Here is a 15648-nt window from a genome sequence, read left to right on the forward strand (position 1 = left end):
CATAAACTAATGATCATCTTCTCTAAGCAGCAGTCAGTGGTGTTGAAATTTCTCCTAGCGGGGACATCATTCGGGCTCACAGCCTCATATGTATGAGGCTGTTGACTGAACTCTTGTTCATTTCACATTTTTCACACCAATATATGTCATTGTTCATTTTTGTTGTTGTTGTTGTTTTGTTTTGTTTTTGAGACAGTCTCGCTCTTTCACCCAGGCCGACTGCAGTGGCACGATCTCGGCTCACTGTAAGCTCTGCCTCCTGGGTTCAAGCCATTCTCCTGCCTCAGCCTCCTGAGTAGCTGGGATTACAGGTGCCCGCCACCACGCCCAGCTAGTTTTTTTTGTATTTTTAGTAGAGACGGGGTTTCACCGTGTTAGCCAAGATGGTCTCGATCTCCTGACCTTGTGATCCACCCTCCTCAACCTCCCAAAGTGCTGGGATTACAGGCGTGAGCCACTGCACCTGGCCCATTGTTCATTTTTAACAAGAAAACCTATGTTCAGTTTGTTGTAGGGTCAACCCTGTAAGAGATATGGTTTTCATCAATCTTATTGAGGGAGCTTGTGAGGTTGAATGAGGTTTCCATAGTTTAGTTCTACTGTCATTTCCTTCAGACACAGTGGCTTTCAACTTGTTAGTTTCTATGTTGCTTTTTTTTTTTGAGTCAGAGTCTCACTCTGTTTCCCTGCCTTGAGTGCAGTGGCTTGATCTTGGCTCACTGCACCCTCCACCTATTGGATTCAAGTGATTCTCCTGCCTCAGCCTCTTGAGTGGCTGGGATTACAGGCATGTGTCACCACAACCTAGTAATTTTTGGTAGTTCTATTACAGATGGCAGTTTCACCGTGTTGGCCAGGCTTCTTTTGATAGCCTGGCCTGACGTGATTCACTTGCCTTGGATTCCAAACTGCTGGGATTACAGTCATGACCCATCACCCCTGGCCCCATCCGAGTTTGTTTTTAAGGCTGAATAATACTCCATTTTATGTGTATACCACATTTTCCTCATATGTTTATCTGTCGATGGATATCTGGGTTGGTTTTTTCTCTTTACTATTATGAACAATACTACCAGGCTGGGTGCGGTGGCCCATGCCTGTAATCCCAGCACTTTGGAAGGCTGAGGTGGGTGAATCACCTGAGGTCAGGAGTTTGAGACCAGCTTGGCCAACATGGTGAAACCACATCTCTATTAAAGGTACAGTTTCTTTTCTTTTTTTTTTTTTTAAGATGGAGTATTGCTCTGTCACCCAGGCTGGAGTGCAGTGGTGCAATTTCAGCTTAGTGCAACCTCCACCTCCCAGGTAAAGCAGTCTCCTACCTCAGCCTTCTGAGTAGCTGAAATTACAGATGTTCACCACCATGCCTGGCTAATACTTGTTTGTATTTTTTTAGTGGAGACAGTGTTTCACCATACTGTCCTGGCTGGTCTTGAACTGCTGATCTCTTGATCCACCTGCCCATTATGCCTGGCGCAAGCCTGGCTAATTTTTGTATTTTTAGTAGAGATGGAGTTTCTACTAGTGATTCATCCACCTGCTTTTTAAAACAAGTGAATATTATTAGATGGCTTCATATATTATAAGTTTTACGGTACAGACTCTAAACTTCCTTTGTTTAATAAGATTTGTCAGCCTTTGGTGATGTTGATGATGAGATGCCCCTTTTCCTGTCTCACTCATTTCATCGTTCTGTTAGAAATAGCTTAGACTGGCCAGCCGCAGTGGCTTATGCCTCTATTTCCAGCACTTTGAAAGGCTGAGGTGGGCAGTTGGCTTGAGGTCAGGAGTTTGAGGCCAGTCAGGCAAACATAATGAAACCTTGAATCTACTAAATTAAAAAAAACTGGATGGTCGTGATGGCTCACGCCTATAATCCCAATATTTTGGGAGGCCAAGATGGGTGGATCACTTGAGGTCAGAAGTTCGAGACCAGCCTGGCCAACATGGTGAAACCCCATATCTAGTAAAAACACAAAAATTAGCTGGGCATGTTGGTATGCACCTGTAATCCCAGCTTCTTGAGAGGCTGAGACGGGAGAATCACTTGAACCTGGGAGGCGGATGGTGCAGTGAGCCATGATCACGCCACTGCACTCCAGCCTGTATGACAGAGTTAGATTCCGTTTGCCACAAAACAAAACAAAAAAATTAGTCAGGCATGGTGGCATGTGTCTGTAGTCCCAGCTACTCACGAGGCTGAGGCATGAGACTCTCTTTAGGTAGGAGAATCGTGCCACTGCACTCCAGCCTGGGTGATGAAGCATGACTCAGTCTCAAAAACAGACAAAAAAAGAAATAGCTGAAACTGGAAAGCTTAAGACATAGAAATTTATTTCTCATTAATCTGGAAAGTGGGAAATCCAAGAGCAAGATGTCAGCTAGATTGGCTCCTGGTAAGAGCCTTCTTCGTGGTTTAGCCCAGCCACCTTCCTGCAGTGTCCTGACATGGGGGAAAGAGGAGCAGGCAACCAGCTCTTTACTGTCTCTTTTTATAAATCACTAGTCCTGGCTGGGCGAGCTGGCTCATGAGTGTAATCCCAGCACTTTGGGAGGCTGAGACAGCCAAATCACACGAGGTCGGGAGTTTGAGACCAGCCGACCTCCATGTTTGAGACCAACGTGGAGAAACCACATCTCTACTAAAACTACAAAATTAGCCGGGAGTGGTGGCACATGCCTGTAATCCCAGCTACTCGGGTGGCTGAGGCAGGAGACTCACTTGAATCTGGGAGGCGGAGGTTATGGTGAGCCGAGATCATACCATTGCTCTCCAGCCTGGGCAACAACAGTGAAACTCTGAATCAAAAATAAATAAAGAGGCGGGGCACGGTGGCTCATGCCTGTAATCCCAGCACTTTGGGAGGCCGCGCAGTGCAGATCACAAAGTCAAAAGATCGAGACCATCCTGGCCAACATGGTGAAACCCCATTGCTACTAATAATATAAAAATTTTCTGTGCGTGGTGGTGCATGCCTATAGTCCCAGCTACTTGGGAGGCTGAGGCAGGAGAATCACTTGAACCCGGGAGGCAAAGTTGCATTGAGCCGAGACTGCACCACTGCACTCCAGCCTGGGTGACAGAGCAAGACTCCATTACAAAAGAAATAGAGAGAGAGAGAAAGAGAAAGTGAAAGAGAGAAAAAGAAAGAAAGATATTAAAAGCCTTAGTCCTATTCACAATTAGTCAACACCCATGACCAAATTCTCTAAAAGGCCCCATCTGCAGGAACATCCTGTTGGTCCTATTGGTCCACTATCAGATGATAGTGGACCGAGCGCGGTGGCTCTCGCCTGTAATCCTAGCACTTTGGGAGGCCGAGGTGGGTGGATCACCTGAGGCTGGGAGTTCAAGACCAACTTAACCAACAGGAGAAACCCCATCTCTACTAAAAATACAAAATTACCGGGTGTGGTGGTGAATGCCTGTAATCCCAGCTACTGAGGAGGCTGAGGCAGGAGAATTGCTTCAACCCAGGAGGCGTAGGTTGTGGTGAGCTGATATTGCACCATTGCACTGCAGCCTGGGCAACAAGAGTGGAACTCTGTCTCAAAAAAAAAAAAAAAGAAATCTGATAATCGCTTTTAGCCAATACGAACATAACTGTAGTTGTGACATCATAATTGCAGTTTTCTACACTATTAGTCAATTTTTTTTTTTTTTTTTTTTTTTGAGATGGAGTCCTGCCCTGTCACCCAGGCTGGAGTGCAATGGCACGATCTCGGCTCACTGCAACCTCCGCCTCCTGGGTTCAAAAGATTCTTTTGCCTCAGCCTCCAAAGTAGCTGAGATAACAGGCACCCGCCACCACACCCGGCTGATGTTTTGGTGTTCTTAGTAGAGATGCAGTTTCCCCATGTTGGCCAGCCTGTTCTCGAACTCCTGACCTCGTGCTCCACCTGCTTCAGCCTCCCAAGGTGCTGGGATTACAGGTGTGAGTCGTCGTGCCCAGCCGTTAGTCAGTTCTTATTCGTTATAATGCTGTGTATTTTCTTGACCTCATACATCAGAAGGTAGTGATCTTAACATGTATTTCAGTTCTTATATTGTGTGCTGGTGGTTAAGTAGATGTTGTGGCTTTTTTCTTAAGAGGGAATTGTTTAGAATTCTGCAGGCTGTATAAATGTACTTATTTGCTTGCTGATTTTCTCATGGGTTACAATATTTTATTAATTAATTTTTATAATTTTGCGTATGGCTTTTCAGTATGTGGTATGCAATATAACTGACATACTCCACTCATTAATGTCAAAAGTGCCACCAGATGCAGTGGCTCACACCGGCAATCCCAGAAATTTGGGAGGCCAAAGGGGGTGGACACCAGCCTGGCCAACATGGTGAAAGCTGGTCTCTGCTAAAAACACACAAACTAGCCAGTCATAGTGGTGTGTGCCTGTAATCCCAGGTACTTAAGAGGCTGAGGCAGGAGAATCACTTCAACCCAGCAGGCAGAGGTTGCAGTGAGCTGAGATGGCACCATGGCACGCCAAGCTGGAATGCAAGACTCTGTCTCAAAAAAATAAAACTACAAAAAATGGTTTCAAAAGTCACTATGTGCCTGTTCTGTGTGGATATATGTAATTTTATGACATTTATTGAGAAAAGTATTGTATTAACTTTTTTTTCTTTTTTTTCCTTTTTTTTTTCTGTTTGAGGCAGAGTCTCACTTTGTCGCCCAGTGTGGAGTGCAGTGGTGACATCTCGGCTCACTGCAACCTCTGCCTCCCCGGTTCAAGTGATTCTTGTGCCTCAGCCTCCTGAGTAACTGTGACTACAGGCACGGGCCAGCACACCTGGCTAATTTTTGTAATCTTTTCTTATCTTCTCAGTGCTATAATTGTTTGATAATACAGAATTTCCATTGCATTTGGTTATCCTTACACGAGCTTGTTGTGGATTATTTACCAATATAGTATATTGTGTGGTGTTTTTTTTTTTTTTTTGCATTTATTTGTACACAGTAAATATGGTTTAAATATGAAGAGTATATATTTTTCTCTTCCTTGATGTGACAGTGATATGTTTTTTGCAAACTGTGATACACTGTAGGGTCACAGTGGAAAAATACTCCTTACTTTAGGCTTACACATGTTTGTGCCCTGTCAGTATTTTGTCATGATATAGGAAATAAGCTTTTATAGACTTGATTTGAAGGACATGTAATTGTCTGTTATTTATTAAAGAATCTTACTACTTTTGTGTTCGTAAACTTTGAAGATCATGTTTGGGAAGTTTAAAATAAGTATTTTTTCTTGTGTCATATTTACACACTTCAGTATGATTTACCATCTGCACTTAATTGGAAACGTATTCGTGTTTATATTTTGTAGATATCTCTTCCAAATGCACGATGAAGGAGGTCTTGTCAACAGGGCAAGGCAATAGAGAAGTGATCCACACAGGGATGTTGCAAAGACATGAAAGTCATCACATTGGAGATTTTTGCTTCCAGGAAATTGAAAAAGATATTCATGACTTTGAGTTTCAGTCACAAAAAGATGAAAGAAATGGCCATGAAGCATCCATGCCAAAAATCAAAGAGTTGACGGGTAGCACAGACCGACATGATCAAAGGCATGCTGGAAACAAGCCTATTAAAGATCAGCTTGGATTAAGCTTTCATTCGCATCTTCCTGAACTCCACATATTTCAGCCCGAAGAGAAAATTGCTAATCAAGTGGAGAAGTCTGTCAACGATGCTTCCTCAATTTCAACATCCCAAAGAATTTCTTGTAGGCCTGAAACACATACTCCTAATAACTATGGGAATAATTTTTTCCATTCATCATTACTCACACAAAAACAGGAAGTACACATGAGAGAAAAATCTTTCCAATGTAATGAGACTGGCAAAGCCTTTAATTGTAGCTCATTTGTAAGGAAACATCAGATAATCCATTTAGGAGAAAAACAATATAAATTTGATATATGTGGCAAAGTCTTTAATGAGAAGCGATACCTTGCACGCCATCGTAGATGTCACACTGGTGAGAAACCTTACAAGTGTAATGAATGTGGAAAGTCCTTCAGTTACAAGTCATCCCTGACATGCCATCGTAGATGTCACACTGGTGAGAAACCTTACAAGTGTAATGAATGTGGAAAGTCCTTCAGTTACAAGTCATCCCTTACATGCCACCATAGATGTCACACTGGTGAGAAACCTTACAAGTGTAATGAATGTGGAAAGTCCTTCAGTTACAAGTCATCCCTTAGATGCCATCGTAGACTTCATACTGGAATAAAACCTTACAAGTGTAATGAGTGTGGCAAGATGTTTGGTCAAAATTCAACCCTTGTAATTCATAAGGCAATTCATACTGGAGAGAAACCTTACAAGTGTAATGAATGTGGCAAGGCTTTTAATCAACAATCACACCTTTCACGTCATCATAGACTTCATACTGGAGAGAAACCTTACAAGTGTAATGACTGTGGTAAGGCTTTTATTCATCAGTCAAGCCTTGCACGTCATCATAGACTTCATACTGGAGAGAAATCTTACAAATGTGAAGAATGTGACAGAGTTTTCAGTCAGAAATCAAACCTTGAGAGACACAAGATAATTCATACTGGAGAGAAACCTTACAAGTGTAATGAGTGTCACAAGACCTTCAGTCACAGGTCATCTCTTCCATGCCATCGTAGACTTCATAGTGGTGAGAAACCTTACAAGTGTAATGAATGTGGGAAGACTTTTAATGTACAGTCACACCTTTCACGTCATCATAGACTTCATACTGGAGAGAAACCTTACAAATGTAAGGTTTGTGACAAGGCTTTCATGTGCCATTCTTATCTGGCAAACCATACTAGGATTCATAGCGGAGAGAAACCTTACAAGTGTAATGAGTGTGGTAAGGCTCACAATCACTTGATTGATTCATCAATCAAGCCTTGCATGTCATCATAGACTTCATACTGGAGAGAAACCTTACAAATGTGAAGCATGTGACAAAGTTTTCAGTCACAGATCACGCCTTAAAAGACAAAGGAGAATTCATACTGGAGAGAAACCTTACAATTGTAATGAGTGTGGCAAAGCCTTTAGTGACCAGTCAACACTTACCATCAGGCCATTTATGGTGTAGAGAAACTTGACTAATGTAATGATTGTCACAAAGTCTTCAGTAACGCTACAACGATTGCATATCATTGGAGAATCCATAATGAAGAGAGATCTTCCGAGTGTAATAAATGTGGCAAATTTTTCAGACATCATTCATACCTTGCAGTTCATCAGTGAACTCATACTGGAGAGAAACCTTACAAATGTCATGACTGTGGCAAGGTCTTCAGTCAAGCTTCATCCTATGCAAAACATAGGAGAATTCATGCAGGAGAGAAATGTCACAAGTGTGATGAGTGTGGCAAAGCCTTTACTTCATGTTCACACCTCATTAGACATCAGAGAATCCCTACTGGAGAGAAATCTTACAAATGTCATCAGTGTGGCAAGGTCTTCAGTCCGAGGTCACTCCTTGCAGAACATCAGAAAATTCATTTTTGAGATAACTGTTCCCAATGCAGTGAGTATAGCAAACCATCAAGCATTAATTGACATTGGAGTCAATTCAGCATTGACTTGAGTTTGTGTTGACTTAACATTGAGTTCAAGCCTTAACTGACATTCAAGTGTTTATGTTAAGAGGATTGGGCCAGGTGCAGTGGATCATGCCTGTAATCCCAGCACATTGGGAGGCCAAGGCACATAGGTCACTTGAGGGTCAAGAGTTTGAAACAAGCATGGCCAAGAGATGTGAGCCAGTTTTCCCAGCCTGTTTATTATTATTTTTTGAGATGGAGTGTTGCTCTTGCTGCCCAGGGTAGAGTGTAATGGTGCGATCTTGACTCACAGCAACCTCCGCCTCCTGGGTTCAAGCGATTCTCCTAACTCAGCCTCCCTAGTTGCTGGGATTACAGGTATATGCCACGACGCCTGGCTAATTTTTTGTATTTTTAGTAGGGAAGGGGTTTCTCCATGTTGGTCAGGCTGGTCTCGAACTCCCGATCTCAGGTGATCCGCCCACCTCAGCCTCCCAAAGTGATGAGATTACAGGCATATGCCACCGCGCCTGGCATTGTTTCTTCTTTTCCTTTTTTTTTTTCCTTTTTTTTTGAGATAGTACTTTTTTGAGATAGTACTTTTTAAAAGGGATATACCATAGTAGTTTTTAAAAGGGATATCAGGCTGGGTGTGGCAGCTCACGCCAGTAATCCTAGCACTTTGGGAGGCCAAGGCAGGCAGATAACGAAGTCAGGATATTGAGACCGCCCTGGCTAACACGGTGAAACCTCATCTCTACTAAAAATACAAAAACTTAGCCGGGCATGGTGGTGGGCACCTGTAGTCTCAGCTACTCGGGGGGCTGAGGCTGGACAATGGTGTGAACCCAGGAGGCGGCGCTTGCAGGGAGCCGAGATCATGCCACTGCACTCCAGGCTGGGCGACGGAGTGAGAGTCTGTCTCAAAAAAAAAAAAAAAGATATCAAACCCGGGGTGTCTCATCCCACAGCACTTTGGAAGACTGAAGTGAGTGCATCATCTAAGATCAGCAGTTCAAGAGTGCCCTGGCCAACATGGTGAAACCCCATCTCTACTAAAAATACAAAAGTTAGTCAGGGGTAGGGGTGTGCACCTTTAGTTCCAGCTACTTGGGACGCTGAGGCATGAGAATCACTTAAACCTGGGAGGTAGAGGTTGCAGTGAATCAAAATCGTGCCACTGTACTGCAGCAAGGGTGGCAGAGTGAGTCTCCATCTCAAACAAACAAACGAAAAAAACAGAGACATCAAAAATGCTTTTGTTCTCGTTGTATCATAGACTTCCCTTTTGTTTCCTTCTGGTTCCTCTTCAGTTCTCTATTTATTTTTTCTTTTTTGCAGTTTGAGTTTGAGATATATCTCAGTTTTAATAGTTTTATTTCTTAATACATAATGACTTCTGAAAGATGCCTTTGCAGCATCCTGTAATCAGCTCACATCATTCATTTCTGTACTTGTATATTTTCCAGTTATTTTCCGGTTGACCCCAAAATTTATGAGATTTTTTTCCTACAACAATTTCAAAAGAGTTGCTGTTTGAAATTAGTTGCATCCAGTTCAGATCGAGGTCTGCATGCTTTCTAGTCTTTGTTGTTTATTGGAAGGCTGTGGTACCTACTACTTAAGTTTGATTGTTTCAGTGTGTACTTGGTATAGATGTCAGTGACCTTTTAACTAAACATCAAAATGTTGTTTAAGCAGTTAGTCTGTTTTTCAGTTTTCTTTCCTTATGTCATTTGTTAAAAATCTTGAGCTGGGAGCTATTTATTGCGTGTTTCCCTCTCAAGGCCTTGTGGTCCATTCTGGAAAAATGTTGAAACATGGGCTGGAGTGTCATAGAGCGCTGCTCCAAAAGCACCCATGTATTCTTTTCTTTTTTTGAAATGGAGTCTCGCTCTGTCAGCTTGGATGGAGGGCAGTGGTGCGATCTCAGCTCACTGCAACCTCTACCTCCTTGGATCAAGTGATGCTCCTGCCTCAGTCTCCTGAGGAGCTGGAATTACAGGCACCCACCAGCACACCCAGCTAGTTTTTGTATTTTTAGTAGAGACAGGGTTTCACCACGTTTGTCAGGCTGGTCTCAAACTCCTGACCTCGCGATCCACCCGACTCAGCCTCCCACTGTGATGGGATTACAGGCATGAGCTACCGCGTCGAGACTCTTTTTTTTTTTTTTTTTTAGATGGAGTTTTGCTTTCGTTGCTGAGGCTGGAGTGCAATGGTGCGATCTGGTGTCACTCCAATGTCTTCCTCCCGGGTTCAAGTGATTTCTCCTGCCTCATCCTACTGAGTAGTTGGGATTACAGGTGCCCTCCACCACTCCCGGCTAATTTTTTGCATTTTTAGTAGAGACAGGGTTTCATCATGTTGGCCAGGCTGGTCTTGAACTCCTGACTTCAGGTGATCTGCCCACCTCGACCTCCCAAAATGCTAGGATTACAAGCGTGAGCCATTGTGCCTGACCACTCATGTATTCTTGATTGAAATAATTTGCTTATTTCTTAGTTCTACAGCTGACCCTCTTTCACTGTTTCCAAGGTCAATAGCTGTATGTTCACACTTCTGCATTTTATAAATGTTCCTGTGAGTTTTTTGTAAGGAAGAATTAACTGTCAGGAATCAGTGTCATCAGAACCTTGTAAAAGAAGTTTCTTTAGCCCAGGTTTGTGAAAGAGGCTTCTCTAATTTTCAAGGATGGGGGTGATAAGAGCAACCTTTGCCATTAGCCCTTCCAGGACCCCGTGTAAGACTTTAGACACCTTCTCACTCATCTCAGACCTTCTCAGGGTAACTTGGTGAAAATGTCTTCCGATCTGAGCCCCAGTGAGCCTCCCTGCAACTTGGCGACGAGGGGCTTGACCAGAAAAGCTCAACCCGAGTGTCCCTGGCCCTTGAAATGATTGGCAAAATGGAGTGCGTGTCTGGGTGTGGCTTTTTTTTTTTTTTTGAGGAGTGCCCAGTTGTGATTAGAATTTTCAATGGGATGCAGTGCCCTCAAAATGAAAAACAAAAGCAGAGGAATGGAAGAAACAGAGGTGTAGACTCAGACACAGAGACCATCTTCGGGGCCTTTCTCTGTATGAGGACATCACAGCCAAATCTAAAGCAGGTCACGTCATCCCTGGCAGGGAACCCTCCACCAGCTTCCCATGTTCCCCAGGACAAAAGCCCAACTCCTCACTGTGGCTCCACAGCCCTGTGTTCACGGCCCCTGCCAGTGTCCAGCCTCCTCCTGGGAGCTTGCCCTCATCTCATGAATCCCTCTGCCCCAGTCATATTTGCTTTTCTCTTTTCCCAAACATCAAAACCCTTCCTGTCTCAGGTCATCATCCCTGCTCTTACCCTATTGTACCCTGTCTCTTTCTCCTCCTTCAGGTCTAGGCTCAGAGCTCTCTGCCATGCCCTCCCACCCCTGGTCTCAAGCTCCTGAGCTCAAATGATCTACCCACCTCGGCCTCCTAGACTGCTGGGATGACAGGCATGAGCCACTGCAACCAGCCTCTGCATGGGGTTTCCTCAACTCTGGGTCTGTGCCCTGAAGGGGAGCTCATTTCAGCGCAGTTCCCAACTGCTGCAGCATGTGTGTGTGGGCTTCTCCAGAAGGGGAGCCAGAGTTTCCCTGTAGGAGTTTATCCTCCATGGTGAGGAGGGCCGCAGGGGGGACTGTATTTGCTCAGGGTGAGGTCTCCTTTGTGTCAGGCCTCTGAGCCCAAGCTAAGCCATCGTATCTCCTGTCACCTGCACGTATACATCCAGATGGCCTGAAGCAACTGAAGATCATGAAAGAAGTGAAAATACCCTTAAGTGATGACATTCCACCATTGTGATTTATTTCTGCCCCATCTTGACTGATCAATGTACTTTGTAATCTCCCCCACCCTTAAGAAGGCTCTTTGTAATCCTCCCCACCCTTGAGAATGGACTTTGTGAGATCCACCCCCTGCCCGCAAAGCATTGCCCCTAACTCCATCGCCTATCCCAAAACCTATAAGAACTAATGATAATCCCACCATACTTTGCTGACTCTTCACACTCAGCCCGCCTGCACCCAGGTGAAATAAACAGCCTCGTTGCTCACACAAAGGCTGTTTTGTGGTCTCTTCACACGGACGAGTGTGACACTGTATGTGTGGTTGTGTTCCAGGGAGGGGGTATGTTGACTCTGAGCAATAAACAACATTTTTAACATTCAGGATTGACTTCTAAAGACTGTTGGTACGTGAGGAAGAAACCTGGAAGAGGAAGAGGAAAGCAAAGGAGTCAGGAATGGCTCTTCCTCAGGTAAGATGATATTCTCGGTGGATTGTTCTGTCTCCTTCCTCTCAGAAACCCTGGGCCTTGGAGTTGGGAATCTTCTCTGGGTCTCAAGTGTCCTGCCTGACAGGTTTGCTCACACCCATGTCTTCCTTCAGTCCCTCTCATCTCGCTTAGATTCCATCTCTTGTGACCCACTGACATGAATTTGGGAAGAGGCTGCACTGGGCATGGTCCTGGGAAGGGCTCACACCCAGACATGGATGGAGACGGGGTGAGGGTCCCGTGGTGTCAGTGCTGTTGGGCAGCAGGGATTGTTCAGGGGCCACATCTGGATGCACTGTCAGCTCTCTGTGGACCAGGATTAGAGCAGCTGCCAATGGGAGTCACGTATGAATGTGCACAAAGTACGTGTAAATTCTAGAAAACGAAACCAAAAACAGAAAATCTTTTCTCCCTGATTTTATACTACATTTTTAGGTAATGGATTGAGTTCGTGTGTCTCTGACTCCAAAAATCGTACTAATTAGAATGGAAAGTTTATACACAGACATGAATGATACAAGGTGTGTTATTCCATCATTAGTTTAAGAATAGGAAATCAACCTGAATAATAGCAGGAGATTCATTAAACCATTCTTAGCACATTAAGCTCATGGAGACTGTGGGGTTACTGTGGAGAGGCTTGTGAAACAGGTGTTTTTGGTAAAAATGGTTACAATTTATTTTTTGAGATGGAGTCAGCCTCTGCCACCCAAGCTGGAGTGCAGTGACATGATCTCAGTTTACTGCAACCTCCGTCTCCTGGGTTCAAGTGATTCTCCTGCCTCAGCCTCCCAAGTGGCTGGGGTTATAGGCATGTGCCACCACGGCCAGCTAATTTTTTGTATTTTTAGTAGAGATGGGGTTTCACTATGTTGGCCAGGTTGGCCTCAAACGCCTCACCTCAGGTTATCTGCCCACCTCAGGCTCCCAGAGTGCTGGGATTACAGACACTAGCCACTGTGCTGGGTCCTTTTGAGTTTCTGATTAGCGTTGCCAAAGGAGGCACTCAGATATGCATGTATGTCAGGGAGCAGAGCGGTGACTGAATAGAAGGTGAGTCTGGTTTCCTAAGCAGTTCCTAGCTTGACTTTTACCTTTTGCTTAGTGATTTGGGGCTCCATATTCATTTTCCTTTCACACAGCCCAACCCTCACACCACCTCTGGTCTATCTTGCCTGTTCTGTGTGATTACTGTTGTGCCTTTGTCATCCACTGTCTGGATCCTAGTGAGAACAAGGCCCCAAGGGGAGGGCAGAGCCAAAACACGGGGCTGTGCTGGGCTCGCCCCCTCTGAGTGGAGCTCAACCCTGGCTTCACATTAGTGCAGAGCATTTTGCAAATAGAGCTTTTGTGCCGCTTTAGCAGGGATTCTTACTCTGACGGGATGGAACCCACCCTCAGTAATACCTGCAGTGGTGCAGGTGCTTGTCATCTGTGTGCAGCATTGAGCATGGAAGCTCTGTATCCTCCATTTCTGATGGCTGAGCTCAGCCTGTGATCCACAGAGAGGTGAGGGGTTGTCCTCTGGATGGGGTTTGATTAGGGATGGGTCTGTGCCCTGAAGGGGAGATCAGTCCAGCCCAGCTCCCCACTGCTGCCTAGTGTGTGGGGGCTTTTCTAGGAGGGGAGTGAGATCTGAAGGCCAGGGTCAGATACACACTTGTAGGTCTTCCTGTGGGACTTTCTTATCTCTGCATGATCTCTGGTGCAGTGGGCAGCAGAGGACCATCTTTCTACAGGGTGAGGTCTCCCCTGTCTGTTTTTGTCCCAGGAAGGGAGTGAGTCATTTCTAACATGAAAGCTCATCTTTTTTTTTTTTTTTTTTTCTGTGGGGAAAAGAAAGATCAGAATGTTACTGTGTCTTTGTAGAAAAGGGAGACATAAGAAACTCCATTTTGATCTGTTCTAAGAAAGATTGTTCTGCTTTGAGATGCTATTAATCTGTAACTTTAGCCCCAACCCTGTGCTCACAGAAACATGAGCTGTATTGAATCAAGGTTTAATGGATTTAGGGCTGTGCAGGGTGTGCCTTGTTAACAATATGTTTGCAGGCAGTATGCTTGGTAAAAGTCATCACCATTCTCCATTCTCAGTTAACCAGGGACACAGTGCACTGCGGAAAGCTGCAGGGACCTTTGCCCAAGAAAGCCTGGGTATTGTCCAAGGTTTCCACCCACTGAGACAGCCTGAGATATGTCCTTGTGGGAATGGAAAGACCTTACATCCCCCCTCCTGACACCTGTAAAGAGCCTGTGCTGAGGAGGAGTAGTGAAAGAGGGAGGCCTCTTTGCAGTTGAGATAAAAGGAAGGCTTCTGTCTCCTGCTCGTCCCTGGGAATGGAATGCCTTGGTGTAAAGCCGACCATTGGTTCTATTCTGCGATAGGAGAAACCTGCCCTGTGGCTGGAGGTGAGATATTCTGGCAGCAATACTGCTCTGTAACTCTTTGCTACACTGAAATGTTTGTGTAAAGTGAAACATAAATCTAGCCTACGTGCACATCCAGTGAAGGGCGCCAGCCCCTCCACACCTGTGAGTATTTCTCATCAGGTGGGGTGAGAGACTGAGAAAAGAAATAAGACACAGAGACAAAGTATAGAGAAAGAACGGTGGGCCCAGGGGACCGGCGCTCAGCATACAGAGGACCCACATCGGTGCCAGCCTCTGAGTTACCTCAGTATTTATTGATCATTATTTTTACTATCTTAGCGAGGGGAGTGTAGCAGGGCAACAGGTGGGGAGAAGGTCAGCAGGGAAACAAGTGAGCAAAAGAATCTGTATCATGAATAAGTTCAAGGAAAGGTACTGTGCCTGGATGTGCACATAGGCTAGATTTACGTTTCTCTTCACCCAAACATCTCAATGTAGCAAAGAGTAACAGAGCAGTATTGCCTCCGGCATATCTCACCTCCACCCACCGGGTGGTTTTCTCCTGTCTCAGAATGGAACCAATGGGAATGGTCAGCTTTACAGGGAGACATTCCATTCCCAGGGATGAGCAGGAGACAGAAGCCTTCCTCTTATCTCAACTGCAAAGAGGCCTCCCTCTTTTACTACTACTCCTCAGCACAGACCGTTTACTGGTGTCCGGCTGGGGGATGGTAAGGTCTTTCCTTTCCCATGAGGCCATATCTCAGGTTGTCTCAGTGGGTCCCCCTTGGACACTGTCCAAGGTATTGTCCACCTTAGACAGTACCCAGGCTTTCTTGAGCAGAGCTCGCTGCTGCTTTCTGCAGTGCATTGTGTCCCTGGTTAATTGAGATTGGAGAATGGCGACGACTTTTACCAAGCATACTGCCTGCAAACATATTGTTAACAAGGCACATCCTGGCTGAGCATGGTGACTCACACCTGTAATCCCAGCTCTTTGGGAGGCCGAGGCAGGCGGATCACAATGTCAGGAGTTTGAGACCAGTCTGACCAACCAACGTGGTGAAACCCCGTTTCTACTAAAAATACAAAAATTAGCTGGGCGTGGTGGCAGGCGCCTGTAATTCCAGCTACTCGTGCGTCTGAGGCAGGAGAATCGCTTGAACCTGGGTGGCAGAGGTTGCAGTGAGCCAAGATCATGCCACTGCACTAAGCCTCCGTAACAAAATGATACTCCCCCTCGGAAAAAACAAAACAAAACAAAAACAAGGCACATCCTGCACAGCCCTAAATCCATTAAATGTTGATTCATTATAGCACATGTTTCTGTAGCACAGGGTTGGGGCTATAGTTACGGGTTAACAGCATCTGAAAGCAGAAACAATTTTCCTTAGTACAGATCAAAATGGAGTTTCTTACGTCTTCCTTTTCTAC

The 15648-nt window shown here is 45.0% G+C and overlaps 1 protein-coding gene across 16 annotated transcripts in view; it reads left to right on the forward strand.

Annotated features, from left to right (window-relative positions):
- ZNF578 (zinc finger protein 578) overlaps window positions 1-13660 on the forward strand; it is a 65579-nt gene extending 51919 nt beyond the window's left edge. For 5 of the 16 annotated variants that reach the window (XM_063701606.1, XM_063701607.1, XM_055370387.2 and 2 more), the window contains one exon: window positions 5332-11629. In XM_063701606.1, the coding sequence (XP_063557676.1) occupies window positions 5332-6914 (1583 nt within the window). In that variant the 3' untranslated portion in view covers window positions 6915-11629. Of the gene's footprint in view, window positions 1-5331; window positions 11630-11739 lie in introns of those variants that run through there. The other 11 variants (XR_010132036.1, XR_010132041.1, XR_008673948.2 and 8 more) reach the window with 5 other exon arrangements.
- Window positions 13661-15648: the final 1988 nt, after the last annotated feature.

The sequence above is a fragment of the Gorilla gorilla genome, chromosome 20 (assembly GCF_029281585.2).
Source record: "Gorilla gorilla gorilla isolate KB3781 chromosome 20, NHGRI_mGorGor1-v2.1_pri, whole genome shotgun sequence".
NCBI classification, from domain to species: Eukaryota; Metazoa; Chordata; class Mammalia; order Primates; family Hominidae; genus Gorilla; species Gorilla gorilla.